The sequence below is a fragment of the Ictidomys tridecemlineatus genome, chromosome 2 (genome assembly GCF_052094955.1).
Source record: "Ictidomys tridecemlineatus isolate mIctTri1 chromosome 2, mIctTri1.hap1, whole genome shotgun sequence".
Lineage (NCBI taxonomy): Eukaryota > Metazoa > Chordata > Mammalia > Rodentia > Sciuridae > Ictidomys > Ictidomys tridecemlineatus.
This window is the reverse complement of record NC_135478.1, coordinates 133,528,899-133,547,292: the sequence shown is the minus strand read 5'-3', so window position 1 is coordinate 133,547,292 and position 18,394 is coordinate 133,528,899. Positions and strand designations below refer to the sequence as shown.

The 18,394-nt window shown below is 39.7% G+C and overlaps 1 protein-coding gene across 5 annotated transcripts in view; it reads left to right on the top strand.

Moving 5' to 3' along the window:
• Hecw1 (HECT, C2 and WW domain containing E3 ubiquitin protein ligase 1) overlaps nt 1-18,394 on the top strand; it is a 405,199-nt gene that overhangs the window by 714 nt on the left and 386,091 nt on the right. The window contains exon 2 of one of the 5 annotated variants that reach the window (XM_040291866.2): nt 857-1,091. The exons of 2 other annotated variants lie outside the window; for them this stretch is intronic. In XM_040291866.2, coding sequence (XP_040147800.2) covers nt 969-1,091 — 123 coding nt within the window. In that variant the 5' untranslated portion in view covers nt 857-968. Of the gene's footprint in view, nt 1-288; nt 1,092-18,394 lie in introns of those variants that run through there. 2 more of the 5 variants (XM_040291869.2, XM_078039829.1) reach the window with 2 other exon arrangements.

The window sequence follows — 18,394 nt, the reverse complement described above, 5'->3', positions numbered from 1 at the left end:
GGGGAGGGGGCGGAGAGACCTACGTAATCCCCCTTCCCAGCCCACACCCACCCCTTGTGAACCAAAGCCAAGGATTTGCGCTTCGCTTTGGAGTCGCTTTTGGACAATTGTGTCCCACGCAATGTCCGTGGTTAGCCCAGAGAGCGCCCACAGTCTCGGCATAAGCTCGTCTGTGCTTAGCTCAGGAGAAGCGTGGCCAGGTCCAGCCCTTGCTCCCCTGGGTGGTGGCAGGCGGGGAGGATGCGCGTTGTGGGTGCTGCTCCAGCGCCTCCTCGTCCCCAGCCGGCTGTGACTCTCAGCTGGGCCTGCCACCTGAGTTTGAGCGGGAGATGCCCGTCATGTCGCCTACCGTATTGCGACCTGCACACAAGCGGGGAGGGAGGTACCGGGAAAAATCGCGTCGGGTCCTTTTTGGCTGGAGGTGCGCTTCCTACCCATGCATTCCCCAGCCGTGACAATGCAGCAAAATTCGAAGGCTCCAACAAAGTGGCCCTTCCATTCCCCGCTCCAGGGCTTTCTGATTGCTCTGCTGTTTAGATGTCCCGGCCACTGGGCTGATTTTTGGAGTGTGGATGCGTGTTCTGTCTTGCACAGAGGTTGGGCACCATAACTTCTTCCCTGCCGAATTTCAGCGCGTGGGGGTAGCTGGCAGGGACACAGGCTGCAGAGATGCCTGACTTCCTGTGATTCCGGGCACAGCGCGCCTCATTCTGCATTGGGCTGACACCAGATAGCATGTGGGGATTTTCCTAGTTGCCGGATATTATTTGACGTTGCTGTAGTTTTGTGCTTACTTCTCTTGGGATCTGCAGTGGTGCAATTCTCCCCTTGTTGTTTTTCTTCTTTCTTTGAAAAGATAACAATGCTGTGTTCAGCAGAAATGGATACAGGAAGAGCAGCATAGTTCAAAAATTAAGGGAGGCATCTTCTCTCTTTTCCTGGAATTTAAACGCGATGTAAGAGGGTAGATGCCCTACCTGAAAAAGCCAGCCTTTAAAGACCCCAGCAGTGTTGTGGTCCAAGGCGTCTCAAAGCAGGTGGCCAGATCGGCATTTCTCATCAGCGGACTCGCTCCGGCTGTGGCTATTACGGTAATTCATTCTAGATCGGGGATTCATTTTGAAAATGTGTGTTTTCCACTAAGAAGGGATTAGAGTCCACATGCCTACCCTAGTATGAATGTGTGTGCCTGTTTGGTAGAGGAATACATTGTGACAGGATTCCCTGTTGCCTGTTCCCTCTGTTTGCTACCCCCTCTGGAATGTAGCATAGGAAAAATGAAGCACTATTTTAATTCCTATACCTAGAGGCAAATTTAGCTTTATAGTATGTCATTTACTAAACTATATTCCGATGAAATTCAAGTCTAATGTAGTTGGCTGCTTTGTAGGATGACAGTTCTCTTTTTGTGTGGGGTAGTTTTTCATGAAGGTAAATTGCCTAAGTTTGTTCAGAATGTGACATTATTGACTTGATAGGGAGGCCACATCCTGAGCTGGAACAGCCTATCAACGCATCAGTATAGAGAGACTGCAGCTGTTATTATTTGTTGACATAATGTCATTGGACTTGATTCCTTTTAAACTTCTGGCTTTTAAAGATAGGCATGTTAAAAGATTAAGCTTTACCTCCTCTGCATCAGAGATGACTATTAATAAAGCAAATATTGAAAAGTCAGATGTGATCATGAGGAGACAAACCTCTGTCTCATTTGTTGTCTCTAAAGTAAGTTGGACTATCTGATTCTCAGGTTCTTTCTAGTCGTAGCATTCTGTGATAACTGATAGAAGGGTAAGAAAAGTTACCCAGTTCAGGAAAGGCAAATAACCATAGCCCAAACGATATAAGCAAGCCAAGAATTTATTGTAGAAGGTGTGGTTTAATTTTATACCTCAGAGTTTTAAAAATCCCTGTATCTACATTTTTCCTACAGATGAAATTAGCCAACAACTCAAACAGGTCATTTCTTTTTCTACTATCACAATGATTTGGTTGGGGGCTGGGGAGCAAAAAATGTTGAATTAATTGGTTAACAGGTTTTTCTCATTTGTGGATTTAGTTATTCACTACAACCTTGTCTTGGATAATCAGGAATTAGCTTATTTCCAACGATTGATTTTTGTTTGTTTGTTTCTAATGAAAGACTTTAAATAGCCATTTCATCCTAGGCAGTAATTAGCAATAGCATCAGGCATGCTTTTCTGATATAATTTGGTGTTGCTCATAAAACTTGCTAGCACTATTGCTTGTTATAAAAATGAGTGAAATGATAATTGTTCTAAACAGTCAAGCAAAGTGACTTCATGTGCTTATAGTAATTATTACAATTTAGGAATGGTTGAGGTATTTGATCATTGATTCATTTTAGCACACAAATTTCCACAGTTGTGCACTCATATTTTAAAAAGTTACAATTGAAATAACATCCTGGAATAACAGCCCCTGCCAGGTATAATTAACCACTTCCTTTCCTGTTTTTATATATCCTATTCACTCATACAGCTAAGGTAACACTGATTACATTGCAGTTACCGGAGTTGTAAATGTGCCATAGCCTTCTTGTTTAAACATGGTCTGGGCTTCTTCAGGACAAGGATGTTGTTATATTCATCTCATCTTTTCAGCACCTAGCACTTTGCCTGGTACATGGTATGTTCTCAGAAATGTTTATTCCATGGATTTCAGGTCATAAAAAATGCTTCCTAATTGTATAGGCAGGAGGTAGGTGGGAATCCTTTGCTTCGTGAGTCAGCTGGGGGAATCGAAGAGGTTATGTAAGATGCTTAAGGGAAATGGTGATCCAGGACTCAAATCCAGTTCTTCTATCAGACTGTCTCTGAGAGAGACTCCTCCCCTTCAGTAATTAAAATAAGTAAGCAAATAAACAATCAAAACCATATAGAGAATAAGTTCAAATGTATGTTTGAGTAATTTATTTCCACTTGAATGATCTGGTTTGTCCATTTTGACAAAATTTATCTGAGCACTTACTTTTTAAAAAGAAACTTGTTTGACCCAAGTACTCTTTCCTCATACCTGCACTGAAACAGAAGGACTGAGCACCCTGATGTCTACCTTCTCTCCAAGTCTTGATTCTACCACCCAGAACTTGCTCAGATGAGAGACAGTCTAGGGAAGGCCACTGGCTAACCCGTATGTGCTCAAATCACATTTAGCCACCATACATTATGCTTCTGAAATTATCCAGCAGTTAGAGCAGAGACAATCATCATTCCTGGGTCAGTCCAGTTTTACTGTGAATCCAGACAGGCAGATTTAAACAGGTATGACTTACAGACAGTGACACTTCTTTTTCTTGCCCTAAAACCTGCTTCCTTTTTTACCCTAAAAAATAGGACAGGTTACTGTTAGGGAATCAAGAAGTTCAATACCTACCTATCACTGTAAAGTAATCCTAGGCACATCTGATATTCATGGACTTTCAGAATTTTTTTTAAAGCATGTACTGTTTTATGTGGTCTTTTTCCTTAAAGTCACTTTTCCTCTATGATATTTAGTTTATTCCTTAGAAATAGAAAGTTGAACCAGGCAATTCCAAGGGTCACTTGTAACACCATGATTCTGTGATTGTTTTTGCTGCTTTACTCCATGAGACAATTAGAGAGTGAAAACGTTAGTGATAAGTTTGCAATATATGTACTCTGTAATATACATGGAAATTCTTAAGAACATGTGTGTTCATCTGTGGGCTATCTAATGACTACTTTAAGCCTTCTATCAGCATTATTCTCTATAGGCATCTACTGTAATTCTTATTTGTAACACTAAATTTACTCTATAAAAGAAAAGAAAAAGAGGTTTTTAATATTTCATATTTTCAGTGAAGAGTGCACTGATGGAAAAGTGTACAACTTCCAAAATGTGCAAAATGTTTAGAATTTTAGGTTTTGATAATTAAGATTTCAAGATCTATAGTAAAGCACCTTTCATTCTCACTATTGAGTGTTTCCTTGCTGCATTACCCTTGCAGCAAGTGTTCCTGTGATTCATCCAATTATTATCCTTTTCAGTTTCTCGTTTGCCCTACCCCGCTTCTTTAGCTCCCTCCAATCTTCTGTAACATCCTCCACATTCATAAAACACTCCAGGATTACACTGCCATCCACCCCACCCTGCCCCACCCAGGGCAGGAGTCAGAGCCCTGAAAGTTGCAAACTTCCTATTTGTCTCAACCATGTCTACTTTCTGAGGTTTATTTGTTAGCATTACTTTTCCAAATTAAGTATGAGATAGACAGACCTTGTTTTCTGAGGACTGTGGAGGATGTACATGTATTCTCACACACTTTCTGACCACCATTTGAAACCTACATACCATGAATTTGTGTCTTAAAGCCTTGTAAATGCTTTCTTAAATGAAATAACTTATTGTTCATTTTATATATTCCATACCATTAAGTGTGGGTGTGGGGTTATTGGTAAGTAGCTGTTGTATTCTGAGATGTGAACACTATAGGAAACATGGCAAGTAGTCCGTGTAGGATGGCTATAATGCCACTATTTATTGGCAAAATTTCACAAAGACAACTAGACTCTCTGATCATCTGGGTTTCCATAGACATAAGTGATTTTTTAAAATCATTATTTACATTATTTGTTTAGAAACTGTATTTTTCCTGATTTATTGGCCGGAAGCTTGATGCACACAGAAGATTGAAAAATAAGGATGTATACAGACAAGCTCTTCTGTTACCAGGCACCCATCTAGTGCATGTGATATTTTGAGGAGTATTCAGAGAATGAAACTTAAGCCATTATTGGGGGTGTAGGGGAGAGCTGGAAAAGTTCGCCATCTGTGCCCATGATGACGGATGCTATCATGGAGACTTCATTCGGAGTCCCTTTTATATATTTAGTGAAGCAGATTTTTCATTTCACACTTTCTAGATATATTTGTATTGCACAGATGTCAGGGAAATATCATGTGTATGAAAGAAAGGGGGGAAAAAGGATCAAAATTCAGATACATGGCCAGGGATTGTAATTCAGTCACTTTGTCCTTAAATTGACACTTATTTAACCTGCATGAATGTCCTTGTTTTGTCCTTTTTTTTTATTTTTTGAAAGGGGGTTTCTATTTGAGAAACAGAAATCCCAGTCTTACACTTCATTCAAAGTCAAAGATTCAGATTAAGGGGAGGAAAAAGAATGGACAGACTAGAATTAAACACATAAGACCTTGCTTTGGCTGATGGACTCCATGAGAACGCCCATCAGCATCCTCTTTCCTGTAATACACAGACTAACTTAAACGACTGTAGGACACAATCAATAGATATTTATCCTTTAAAGGACTTCCTTTTTCTTTACCTTTATCCATCAAAACTTAAAACTAACTAATTAAATTTATTTCCTTTATTTTGACCACAAGTTATTTTGTTTTGTTTTGTTTTAGAAACTAGCTTTTTGAAATTGAGGAAAAAAATATTTTGAGGGTTTTATGAGCATTATCTCCCTTCCTTTGTCTCCTCAGCATTGTCCTTATTGCCCCCTCTGTATATGTTAACAGGGCACAGGACCTGCATGTAAAAGAGATGATGTTAAGAAAATTATTGGCATACAAATGAACTGAAATGTATTACATTTTGCAAAATTGCTCCCTAGCTCCACATACCCCATGTGGATTTTCTGTTCCCTTTTACAGAATATGCCTTAAAAAAAAACATTGTCTCACTGGCTTTCTTTGCTCCCTCCATCTCAGTCTCTAAAGACACATTTTATGGTGCAATATTTGGCTTATATAAATCATGCATTTAACATATATGTAAATTGTGAAATAAAATAAAAGAAGTACCCTCACTGTAGCCTGAGATGAGAATAATACCAGCTCACTTAAAGCTACATTTGCATTTCTGCTTCATTGCTCCTTTCTGGAGAGCACCATCAGGCTCTTAGACTCCCTGACAACCCCCCACAACCCCACCTCCCACAGCCCCACCCCCATTCTCCTGGTGAGTGCCTGGAGTACCAAGGATAATTCTCTACCCCAACCTTGCTAACATCGGTGGCCTTTCACTATGTGGGCCATTCTCTCTTTCTGGAACCTCTGGCTTCTTCTAGGACACAGATTCCCCTAGTTTCTCCTTCCTGGATCCTCTTTCTCAGCTTCTTTGAGAGGCACCTCCATTCTTATCCCTACTGACCTCTACTGGACTTTGACCTGTAAATGATGGGATTCCTTCAGGGATTGGCTCTTAGGCCTCTTCTATGTTCCTTCCCTTGGTCTGAACAGGATCTTCTCACTGATGATCCCAGTTTTCTTCCTCAGTCCTGACTCATTCCAGAGCTTCCATAAACAACAACTCAGCCTTTTCCCCTGAACGCCACGTAATCTTAAAACTAGCATGTGCAAATACAGTCCCCAGTTTTCATTCTGCCTTTCCAGGTGCTCAGGACGTTGGCCAACGTCCTGAGCACCTTCCTGAGGACCTTATCACATAGAAAATCTGTCAACTGCCTCTCACCTGCTCCTTCCAGCATGACTTTGCCTGTTGTAATCCCCCTGATCGCCTGCATTCTTTACCCATCTGCAGTCTCCATAGAGCAACCCTCAACTGAAAGTCATATATTTTATTCATCCATTCAACAAATACTAACTAGACATCTGTTGTGGGCCAGGCATGGATTTAGGTGCTATGGGGTGGCAGGAACACAACACAAAAGAGCCACAAATCCTTGTCCTCCTGGAGCCTGCATTGTATCACTTCTTCATCCACATCCCTGCTATGGTTCCTTTCCATTCTGAACAAAGCCCAGATTGCCTACTTGGTCTATGGGGATCTGTGTAACTGAGAACCAGGTCCTGCCTCACCACTCTCCCCTGCTTTCTGGAGTCTAGTCCCCAGTGCAGGTACACTCTCACTTGGGCTCTTCCCTTGATCTGGAAGGATTGTTCCCCAGCTTTCATCCCCCTGGCTTCTGCTATAAGCAATATCACCCCTTCAGAGAGACTTTTCCTGACCTGTCATTTACAACACTCTTTCACCTGTCTACCTGCTTTCTTTTCCTTCATGCCACTTAGCACCACATGTTCAGTATATATTTTCTTACTTGTGTGCTGATTGCCCATCTCTCCTAACTTGTAAATTTTCTTAGAGCAGGAACCTGTTGATATACCCCATGCCTGGAGCACAGCAGATGCCTCTCTAGTTATTTGCTGAATGACTGACAGGTGTAACAGTGCTCTCCTTAACCAAAATTCAACCTTGTAATGTACTCTGTTTGTCTTATCTTCTGGAACAGGGTCTGGATGGTATTTTTAGCGCTCTGGGTCCTCAGATACTATGTTTTCCTTTATATAAGCTACCACAAGGTGATGGTTTAGGGTCTTCCTTATTTCCTAGACATTTTGTAGATCCTAACTCTCTGTTATTGGCATTCTCTACCAAGTGAAGAGATGGATTAACTCATCTATCTTGTCTTTGCCTTCGCAGCACCTAGGAAGCAGTAGTCAGTCTCAATTATTGTTGAATTGAATCTCTTACTTGTTATTCTTGCTGCTAGGACTTAATAAAAACTGCTCTTTGCCCTCAGGTTTCTGCTTCCTCTGGGCCCAATGACTTTGTCATGTTGAATGCAAGCATGTCATTCCTGTGTTTGAAATCCAGGGGAGTGGCCAACCTACACAATTAAAAGCCAACTCCCTAGGCTAGCGTTGGAGGCCTGTAGCATGTGGCCAGTCCACCCCACTTGCCTCTTCTGTCTCCACCAATGGCCATGTGGATTTTTTTTTTTAATGTGGGTCCTCCACATTTCTCTAAACATCTTTGAATTTTTATATAATTATATAATTTTTCCTTTTACTGTTTTCTAGTCTTAGGCTCTACACCCCTCTATAAATTTATCCATTTTTAAAATGTACCTTAAATCTCACTTTCTAGAAGAAACCATCACTCAGTTATCCAATAGGATATGATTTCTCCCTGCTCAACTCAACTCCCCAGTGGCAGATATCAAGAAACACTCGCCATTAACTCTCCTGACTTGCAGTCTCCCTGCTGAATGCTGCACACCTCAAGGTTGAGGCCCATGTGGCATTTACCTTAGTATTCCTGAAAATACTTGCCCCAGCATCTGCCACAGCAGGACTGCCTCTGAGTGTTAAATGAATGAGTGACCAGGGAACAACTCAAGACCTTCTTAAGAGTTGAGAAGGTCTGCATTGTGCTGCTTCCAGAATGTTGTCTGCATGTATGCATCCAGAAAATGCACAACATAATTGTCAACTAGAAAGTCAGAAGAGGTGAGGTTCACAACAACAGGGCATTTTCTTTGAGATCTCCTAAGTATCACGAACACTGCTCTGCACTCAATAACTACTTAAAGGCTGTATGAAGTGTATAGCTGGGATTGTAAATGTCCAAAACACTTGTTAAATAAATGAGCAAACCTAGGGACTGGAGACGATTTCCCAAGTCCACTCAGGGAAGAGATGGAATTGCATTTTTCTGTAGAATGAGTCTTGTCTTCTCCCTGCTTTCCAGCCCTGCCTTGAGTAGCATCAGACCTGAGCTAGTATTACCTGGTGACTTCTCCAAGGTGATGCTCTCCTATTTTGCAGTAGCTGAAAAACTTCTTTCTTTAGGCCAGGCCTGATTTTTACATATTCTGAAAAGAAACAATGAGTAGACATTTCAGAATTTTTAAGGATTCAGACATCCAGAAATCAGAGACAGTAGTGTCATGTACCCACCCTAGTGATTCCTTCTGCTCATGTGGCATATTCGTTTTGTCTATGCCTGAGCAGATTTGAGCCCCTTGGTTTCAGAAGGCTGACATTTAGGAGGTTTGCTTAAATCTGTGTCTATGTGGAAGGGTGAGGCCATCAACGCCTGTTAGAACTTCCAAGGGCAGAATCAATTGGTATTGAAGTCATCTGGTTATAACTTCAGCAGGGAATTTTATTGGCAATGTTGTCTTCTTATTTAATAACTTTCAATAGCAAAATAGCACAATTTTTTATGAGGTCTCTTTCATAGGGATTTTACAAGTATTTTTCATTGCAATAAAGTCAAATTTATCTTTCTTAGAAATATATATTCTGATCATGGTGTGACATTCTTGTGAAAAATAGTGAAATTCAAATTATTTTCATCTTTTCCTGGGAGAGAGGAAAGAATATCACTTTATGTATATACATATGTGTGTATGTGTGTGTGTATTCTGTATGTATGTGTGTATATATGTTTTATATATAATATTAAGATATATGTATAATATTAATGCTAATATTGTGTGTTTATGTATATACATATATATTAAAATATCATATATTAGGATTCAAGCTTCTAAAGAGAAATTTGACCAAGGGCTCACAAACCAAAATAAGAATGCATTATATGTATGTACACACACGTGCATCTATTCACAAACACAATTTATCATATTATGTATGATATATAAACACATGCATATTTAAAAAAAATTCTGGTTAATTATTTTCAAGTAATTTCCCACTACTTATTCATTCTGAAAACATTTCATGAGCATCTATTATGTGATAAGCATTTAATGTTTTGTGGAAGAGGATTTATTCCACCTAGATAAAAATCTGCTTGTAGTTAAATTGAAAATGTCCAAAGATAAAGCAAAATTAAATCTCTGCCAAAGGAAAACTTTGAATCTGAGAAGGCAAATTGAAAACATGTGGCCTATAAGGGAGATTATTTTGCTTTCCATACCGTTTATGGAGCATCTATCTTGGACTGAGAACCATTGCATGAACAGTGAATATTCAGCCACATTTCTCGTCTCCACAGAGCTGAATGAGATCCTCAAACTTCAATATTGCTTCCTGGGGAGCTACCTACAGTTTGATCATTAAACAGAACGTTGCCTTGTCAAGGGCTGAGAAATCATTGTGATGTTCTTTGAGTAAATGTAGTTCAAGACTGAACTTTCCTGTTATTGACCTTAGAAATCTTGGGCCAAGGCACCAGGTCCATTGCCTGAGAGCCCACGACTGTGGGAACATGCTCCCTCATGACTTGAAGCTCTACCACAAATTTCCTTTTTCTCAGTGATCCCGAGGATCTTCTGGAACAGGGAAAGCTTTTTAATGTGAATATGCCCTAGGGACTTTGAACAGCTGTTTGCAGGGACATTCTGAAATTCAAACTTGCCTGAAAATTTCACCTTTCTATGATTTCAGTCTGCTTAGGACCCACAGCAAAGTGAAAGGTCTGGTTTGGTGCACAACATTAGCAGACAAGACGAGGGATGGCTGAAGTTTCAAGACACTGGACACTGCTTGCCTGCCTGATGCTGTGGACTAGGGATACGACAGCCCTTCAAATGTGGTGGGCTTTGCACTGGGACTGGAGGCAAGAAAGGCAGGCTCTCCTCTCCAGAACCACGTATCCTACCTACTCTAGGCTAAATACCATTTTTCACCTTAATTCAGTATATTTTTAGTTTACTGGAGAGAGCATTGAATGAGCCATTTCAACTTAATGGAGAAAGTAAGGGGTTCTGGCAAGAGAAATAAAAACAAATTAAAACCCGAATCGTGTCTATAGGTGTAGTAGTGTGGGTAGGTAGGAATTGAGAGAAAACCATTAAACTTAAGCTAGGAACTTTCATTCTGTGGTTCTGACCCCTCCCTTTATCAAGTGTTCATTTGTCTCTACTGAACAGTGCAATTGATGCGCTATTTTTATAGGAACATTAAACTTGGTGGTAGGAATTTTCTCTTAATTGTTAGAACTCTTGGCTTGGAAATTCAATTTTGGAGGCATAAGAGACTGAATGGTATTGTTTTTACATTTAGCTCTTCTTGGTATGGATTTATTTGCAAATGGTTTTTGAAGGATCCAGATATTTTATTTGTCATACCTATTTTTTTTTTCAAAGTGCTATTAGCAGGCGGAACTCATGACTTCAGGCATTTTTCAGGCAATGAGCTCAGTGAGATTTGAAAATTAGCTAAACCATTTATAGATTCATAGAATGTTGGCTGCATAAGGAACCCAAGCCTCGTCCCATTTAACCCCCTCATTTTCCAAATGATGAAACACAGAGAATGCAGCTGCCTCCCAGGGTCACAGAACTTGCATATGTTAAACCTAGGATAGGAACCTGTCTCTGGACTGTGGCTGAACTCTCTGTAGCATTTTTTGCTATCTCAGTTTAGGGTAAGGCTAGAAACTGAGATGTCCTCAGGGTCCCTGGCAGAGAGGTGTAACTGACCAAGGCATGAAGAATTTCAGTGCTGGTAATGGGAGAATGGGAAGCCGGAACTCATGTTGGCTGCTACTTAGATTAAAGCCAATTGTTGGCATTTGGGAATGTGACCTGGTGTCACTAGTGTTTCAGATTTTTTTTTTTCTTAAGGAAACCAAAAGACTAGGTTTTTAGAAGAAAAGTTATGATTTTAAGATTTTTTTTCTTTTGCTCAGTTTGATGGTTTTATGATACTTATTGAAACAAACTAGACATAATTAGAAGCCTCCAATTTGTAACTTCTGCTCTAGAAAAATTGTGCTTTCAGATATCTTAGAGGCTGCGATAATAAAGTCCATTGGCTGGGTGGGTCATAGACAACAGAAATTTATTTCTTACAGTTCTGGAAACTGGAGTTCCAGGTTAGGAGTTCAGGTTCTCATGAGGGCTTTCCTTCAAGTTGTAGGCCTCAGGCTCTCCTGGTATCTTCACATGGTAGGAAGAGGGCTGGAGAGCTCTTTGGGGCCTTTAGTTTTTTCAGCCTTTTGAAGTTGTCTCCTGGCCTTCTCCCCTAAAATTATTCTAATATTTTGGACAGCGTGCCTTTATTTTATTTTATTTTACTTTCTTTCTTTCTTTTATTTTATTTTACTTTCTTTCTTTATTTTATTTTATTTTACTTTCTTTCTTTATTTTATTTTATTTTACTTTCTTTCTTTATTTTATTTTATTTTACTTTCTTTCTTTATTTTATTTTTATGTGATGGTAAGAATTGAACCCAGTGCCCCACGCATGCCAGGCAAGCACTCTGCCACTGAGCTTCAGCCCCAGCCCTGGGTCTCTTTTATATGAATGCAACTGCTACTCATGAGGGCTCCGCTCTAATGACCTAATTCCCTCTTAAAGAGCCCTCCCCCAAATACCATCACTCTGGGCATGATGCATTCAACATATGAATTTGGTGGGAGTCCGGGACAGGGCACAAATATTCAGTCCATAATAGAGAATTTCTATGGAGAAACCAGAGGCCATGATTATGGCTTCAAATAGCTAAAATCTGAAATGTGGCAGAGGGGTTCAGTATCAATTTGTTCTGAGTCCAGAACAAACACTCGTGGGTAGAAGATTTTGACTCGGTAATAAGAAATATTTTCTAATCCTCAGAGTTATTCAAGAAGTGTGATGCCTTGGCACACTCGTGTGCCACTGAATGGAGGACAGTTGGCCTTCAGGGACGCTGCAGGAAACCGAGGGTGCTGATTCTTGCCAATCCTGGAGAGGTGAACCTATGCCCTCCCTGGTCCAAGCTCCAGGACACCTTCTTTTAAACCTGGCTTTGCATCAACTTTCTTAAGGGTGTCTTTTTCTTGTACCTTGAGGCTTTGTCTCCAGCCTTCTACCCTAAAATTATTCTAATTTTCCTTGTCCATAAAGCACTGATCAAGCATCTTCACCTTCTGTATTTCCAACCTGTCACTAGGAAAATTCCTCTCTTTTTTGATTTTCATTATACCACTTTAGATTTTATTTTTAAAAATAGCATGTATCTATCAAACTAGAGTTTGCTGGTCTTTTTTGTAAATAGAACACAATCACAGAGTCATTTCCATAGCATCTGTGGCTGCTTTAAGTTACCCCGACAGAGCTGAGTTATAAAGATGGAAATCATAGACTTCAAAACCAGGAATGTTGATTACCTTTCCTTCAGGAATAAGTTGACTGACTGACCCATGATTTATATGAAAATAATTATATTAAATACATAATTTCAAAACAAAACAATGTATAAAAGAGAAAATAACCACCTGTAGTGCAATGGCCAAATAGAAGATGTATTTTCGGGGCTGGGGATGTGGCTCAAGCGGTAGCGCGCTCGCCTGGCATGCATGCGGCCCGGGTTCGATCCTCAGCACCACATACCAACAAAGATGTGTCCACCGAGAACTAAAAAATAAATATTAAAAAAAAATTCTCTCTCTCTCTCTCCTCTCTCTCTCCTCTCTCTCACTCTATCTTTAAAAAAAAAGAAGATGTATTTTCTATATATATAATAGAAAATGATGATAGATATTGAAATCACTGCATAAATACAATTTGTGTTCATTTGTAGCATTTTACTATGTTTCATATATAATTTAAAAGTTTATTTAATTCTTCTAAATTCTTGTTGGAAATATTATTAATTCCATTTAACAGATGGGAACACTGAGCCCAGAAGTATTTCTGTGGCTTGACCAGCTTACCCAGCTCACTCAGCTTAGGCTCTGTGACCAACAGCCCTGTGTTTTCTTTCAGCTGTTGACTTATTTGTGGGTACTGAGTTTAAATTTCCTTTTGTTTTTGGGGCGGGTTGTGGATACAAAAAATATTGAGTTGATGAATCCAGGGTATGTAAATCATCGACAACACATTTTAATAATTCCACAGAAACGATTCTCAAAAGCAGAACTGACAGATCAGAAGGTGCACTGAGGTTTCCTCAGATACACTGAAAAGTCCATTTTCAGGAAAGTCTTAGCAACATCTGTCAGATTCCAGCTGTGTATGAGAGTGCCAGGCTCCACCTTGCCATCAGGGGCCAATTTTTTTCTCTCCTTTGTCAAGGGCGGAGGGACCTCGGGTAGGCGTGGCCAGGAGGCTCCTCCTGAGACCACTTCTGGCAAAATTGTTGTTTTCCTCCTAAGAAAGGACAGGCTCCCTGTCCCAAGCCTCTGCCCTTTGTCCTCTGTTTCTTCCTTCTGTCTTCTGACCCAGGACTGAATGCTTCACGCCCAAGGTGGAGAGTAGACAGAAGGTGGCCTGGGGGTGTTCAGTGGGGAAATGCCCGATTTAGTGAAATCTCCGTTGTCAGTGTTCCCTTAGGAAAGCAGTTGTAGCACTCGCCACCGCTTTTTCTCCACCTGCTGGTGAAAGAACCTTTGCTTCTTGGCTTCTGCAAATTCTCTGTACTGGTATCTCTATCCCCCACCCACTGGAGCAAGGTCCTGGTGTTTCTCTCACCAATTTTTATGTAGTTTGTATATCCTGTGTCACAGATATTAACTCTTGGTCATCTTTGATGTGGTCGAAGATGGGTCTTTTGATTTCACTTATGTTGCACTATTGATTGAGGTGCTCTTCAGATGTCCCTTATCACAAGGAACAGTTTGTCTTCAAACTTGCTTAATCCCCACCAGACTTTCACTTTATTGTATTCCTATCCAGTGGCTCCTTCCCTGATTCTGTTATTACACTGGGGGTTGCCAAATGGGACTTTCCAATGATATAATTCCTTCCACATTTATTAGCTGTCATTATCCCCCCCCTCCCCTTCCCCCCATCCCTCCCTCCTCCTCTCCTCTGCCTTTCTCTCCCTACCCTTTTAGGGAAAGGGGAATCACTGCATTCTTACAGATATTGATTAACTCAGTGTGATACAATCAATTATAATCAATAGTCTTTTGATTCTCAAATTAACCCAATTTAGGCCAATGGGAACCTTTCATATTACCTCTTAACACACACACACAAAATTGAGTGCTTACATATCTTTTTAATTTTCTTCCCTGTTTTCCTCCTTCTGTCCACTCTGCCTCTGTCCCTCCCTTCCTTTCTTTTTCTTTGATTGGAGGTGAAAAGCACTCAAAACATTGACTCAAATGTTAAATGCAATATCAAATAATAGTGGTGAAAAGAAGTCTTCTATCTTCTCTTGTCTTTAATGAAACTAGGTTCAGTTTTTCCTCTATTAAATGATACAGACTATTTATTTTAGTTTTTAAGAAATAAGGAAATGTTTTTGTATTTCTGGGTTAGAACCATGTGCAACATTTGTAAACACTGAAGAGTATGAATGTGGAATTTGAGAGTCTTACTAAACCAGTGTGTATGTTTCAGGTGGAAGCTTCCATCCTGTATTCTGCCACATTACCCCCTTAACCCATCGTCATTTTTCAATCCAATCCATCCACACTGCAGCTAAGAGAACTTTCTCCCAGGGATCTGCAAAATACTAATCAACACTACCAATCCCAGTGCTATGCTTTGGGGACAGTTGCAATCAGATATTTCTGACCTAACTCTCATTGAGATTTCAAGGCATTTCATCTGGGAAATTGCTTATTTTCTTGTTTTATGTGTCTAAAGCCAAATTTATGACCTCCCCCAATAGTGATATTTTAATTCTCCTAAAACCCCATGGATAATCACCTAAACCTATATCCAAGTCAACCTGTTGGAATTACACACTCAGACTCAAGGAGCGTCACCTGAGTACTCTTGAGTTTGTCCCAGGATTCACTTTCCACCTCATTTTTGCTGCTCTTGTTCAGGATTCAATCACTCCAGGTCTGAATCTCCAAAGCTCTGGTTCTTCATGTCTCTTCTCCCTCCTTCTCCACAGGCATTTGGATTCCAGGTGAGTTTCTTTTAAGCAGAAACTTAGTCCTGCTCCACTTAGCTGAGAAACTGCCATCTCATCCCCATGGCCTATGATATGAGATTCAGAGACGTTGATGGAACCTTCCTGGTCTTCCACAGGCATATTCCACACTCACCCATGCATTCAGCATTACTTCTCATCCCTCTCTAAAACGCACGCTGGGCTCACTAGTAAATAGAGCCCACACATTCCGCTCGTACTCATCCTCAGCACTTGGATTCTATTTATGATCTGTCTGCTTGCAACGCTATCCGTATTCTTTATCATCAATGTACATATTACCTTCTTCCAAAAATCAAGCTCAAATCCACTTGCATAGTGTTCTGAGACTTTTTTTTTTTAAAGACTCTCATCATTTTAAACCGAATAACAGACACACACATTTGGAAATTATTTCAAAGGATTTGTTTGCAACTTCTTTTACATCACTCTCATTTAAGTGTCTTGTGCTGTTCCTCTGAAGAGTGCAATAAAAAGATCTGCTTTTTTTTCTCTAACTATAAAACTCAGAATAATAACCCTCCAACTCTGAAAGGTAATGTAAGAAGATGTTGTTCCTTTCTGTAGTTGAAATTGCTGCTATTCAGGGTGGCATAACCCAGGAGCACTGGGACTGTTGGAACGCTGGGTGAAGACCTGGTTTCATGCTTTATCCTTTCTTGGCATAAGAGGTGAATGGCTTAATTGGTGCTGATGAGTAAATATTGCCTTATTGAAAAAACATGAGTTTTGTGGTTTTGTTTCTGTTTCTGTTTATCTTTTTTTCATTTGTTCCTTTCAGTTCCTAAAGCACAGATTGTTCCTGCACTCCCAGTGAACAAATCATGAAGCACCAGGTGGTTTTCTTCTGGGAAGCAGGAGTTAAGGGTCACTTTGGAGATCATTTATCATGTCCTCTCTTCTGCATTCTGTGGTGCTATTAAGAAATGACTTAAGTTTTCTATCTAAATAGGTAGAAATATAGCTTCATACTCAATGCTTCCAGGATACTGGGGCAGCCCCTCTTGGGTATATTTATCACCCCAGTGGAACCATCTTCTTCATCTATGTCTGCAATATTTGCTTTTAAATAAAGTACCAAGATCTGTGCCTTAGTAAAAGATTCCCTCTCTTAGACCAAGTATTCTAAAACCTCAAGCAATATTTTCAGGACTGAGTTTTCTAAAGTGTTTTTCGTAAAACTGCTTTAGGATGAAAACAGAGCTTATTGAGGAAAGAAAGAAAGAAAAAGGAAGGAAGGAAGGAAGGAAGAGAGGGAGGGAGGGAGGGAGGGAGGAAGGAAGAAAGAAAATGGGATGAGATTTCCAGGGTCAGATAAGATGGCTTGAACAAAGAGAAACAGGTTTGTTTGCTGCAGAAATTTTCAGGGTCTTTGACATGCCACTGTGCATGGTAGAAGTCCAGCAGGGACAGGATTCCACCAGAAGCTGGACAGGTGCTGCTCAGGTGAGTAGCCCTCATGCAAAAAAATTGCCTCCATTGAAGGGTGGATTCCAAGTGGATTTTTTTTTGTTTAAGCAGAAACTCAGGGCCCACCCCAGCATCTCTAGAAGCATTGAGTGTGAAGCTCTTTTTTTCAAAGAAGATTCTTTGAGAACAATGTTTCATGGGAAACATCACATCAAACCTCCACGTGGGTTGTTGCAAATTCTGTAATCAGAGTAAAATTGGAGTTTGCTAGATTTTGGCCACTGGAATGCCATAACTTTGGCTCAGAAGTTCTCAAAAGATCACTTTCTAAGTATTGAGTGAGTCCTTTGTACTGTGAGAGCCCATTTCTTACATAGAGACTCCCATTTTCCTATTTTATTAATGTCACCTTTTCTCTTTTATAACATTTAGTGTTTGAGCATTGTTTTAAGAAGGTATTTTCACATCATTGCCATTTTAATTGGTTTTCATTTTGCTGTCTTCTTTATTTTATTATGCTATCTTTTTCTTAATAACCACCACTACTTTATTACCAACAGCTAACACATAGTAGGCATACTTCATATGTTTAACACATGACTGCATTTTCTTTTTTAAATTTTTTATTCTAATTTGTTATATATGACAGAAGAATGCATTACAATTCATATTAATATGTAGAGCACAATTTTTCATATTATTATAATATCTTTCTTATCCATAATTTTCTTCCTTTATATAATTTCCTTTATTTCCATTTATTCAAAAATTTCACACAATTTTATGTGGTTCTTTTTAGCTTTCTAATTTTTAAATTTACTTTCTTAATTAAAGTTTGTTTACATTTTCTATTAATTGCTTTATTTTGGTATTAATTTTTTTTTCTTTGGAAGAAATATAGCATGGTGCCTAAGAGAGCCAGGTTTGGAGTCAGATTATGTGTTTTTGATGGCTCTTTCCCTGTTTCCTCCTGGGTGTCTTAGGCAGCTTTTTTAATCCTCCACGACTCAGTTTTCTGATCTGTAAAATGGACTTGGTGATGAGTTGTTGAGTCTTAAATGAGAAAATGCATGTAAAGCTCTTAGCCCAGCTCCTAGTTAAGAAGTGTCTAATAAGATATATCTAATGTAAATTGTTCATTTTAAGAGATCTCTGAAGTCTCTTCTTATAAGGACACTAATCCCGGCAGGTCAAAGCTTCACCCATAGGATCTCATTTGCCTTTAATTACTTCCTTAAAGTCCCATGTTCTAATATAGAACTTCAACTTGTGAATTTTAAGAAGATACAAACATTACGAACATTTGGTCCATAATACCCCTTTTCGGTATGGAGAAAGCTAAATAATCACATGGCCCACCAGCCCTGGGAGGTGACACTTCTG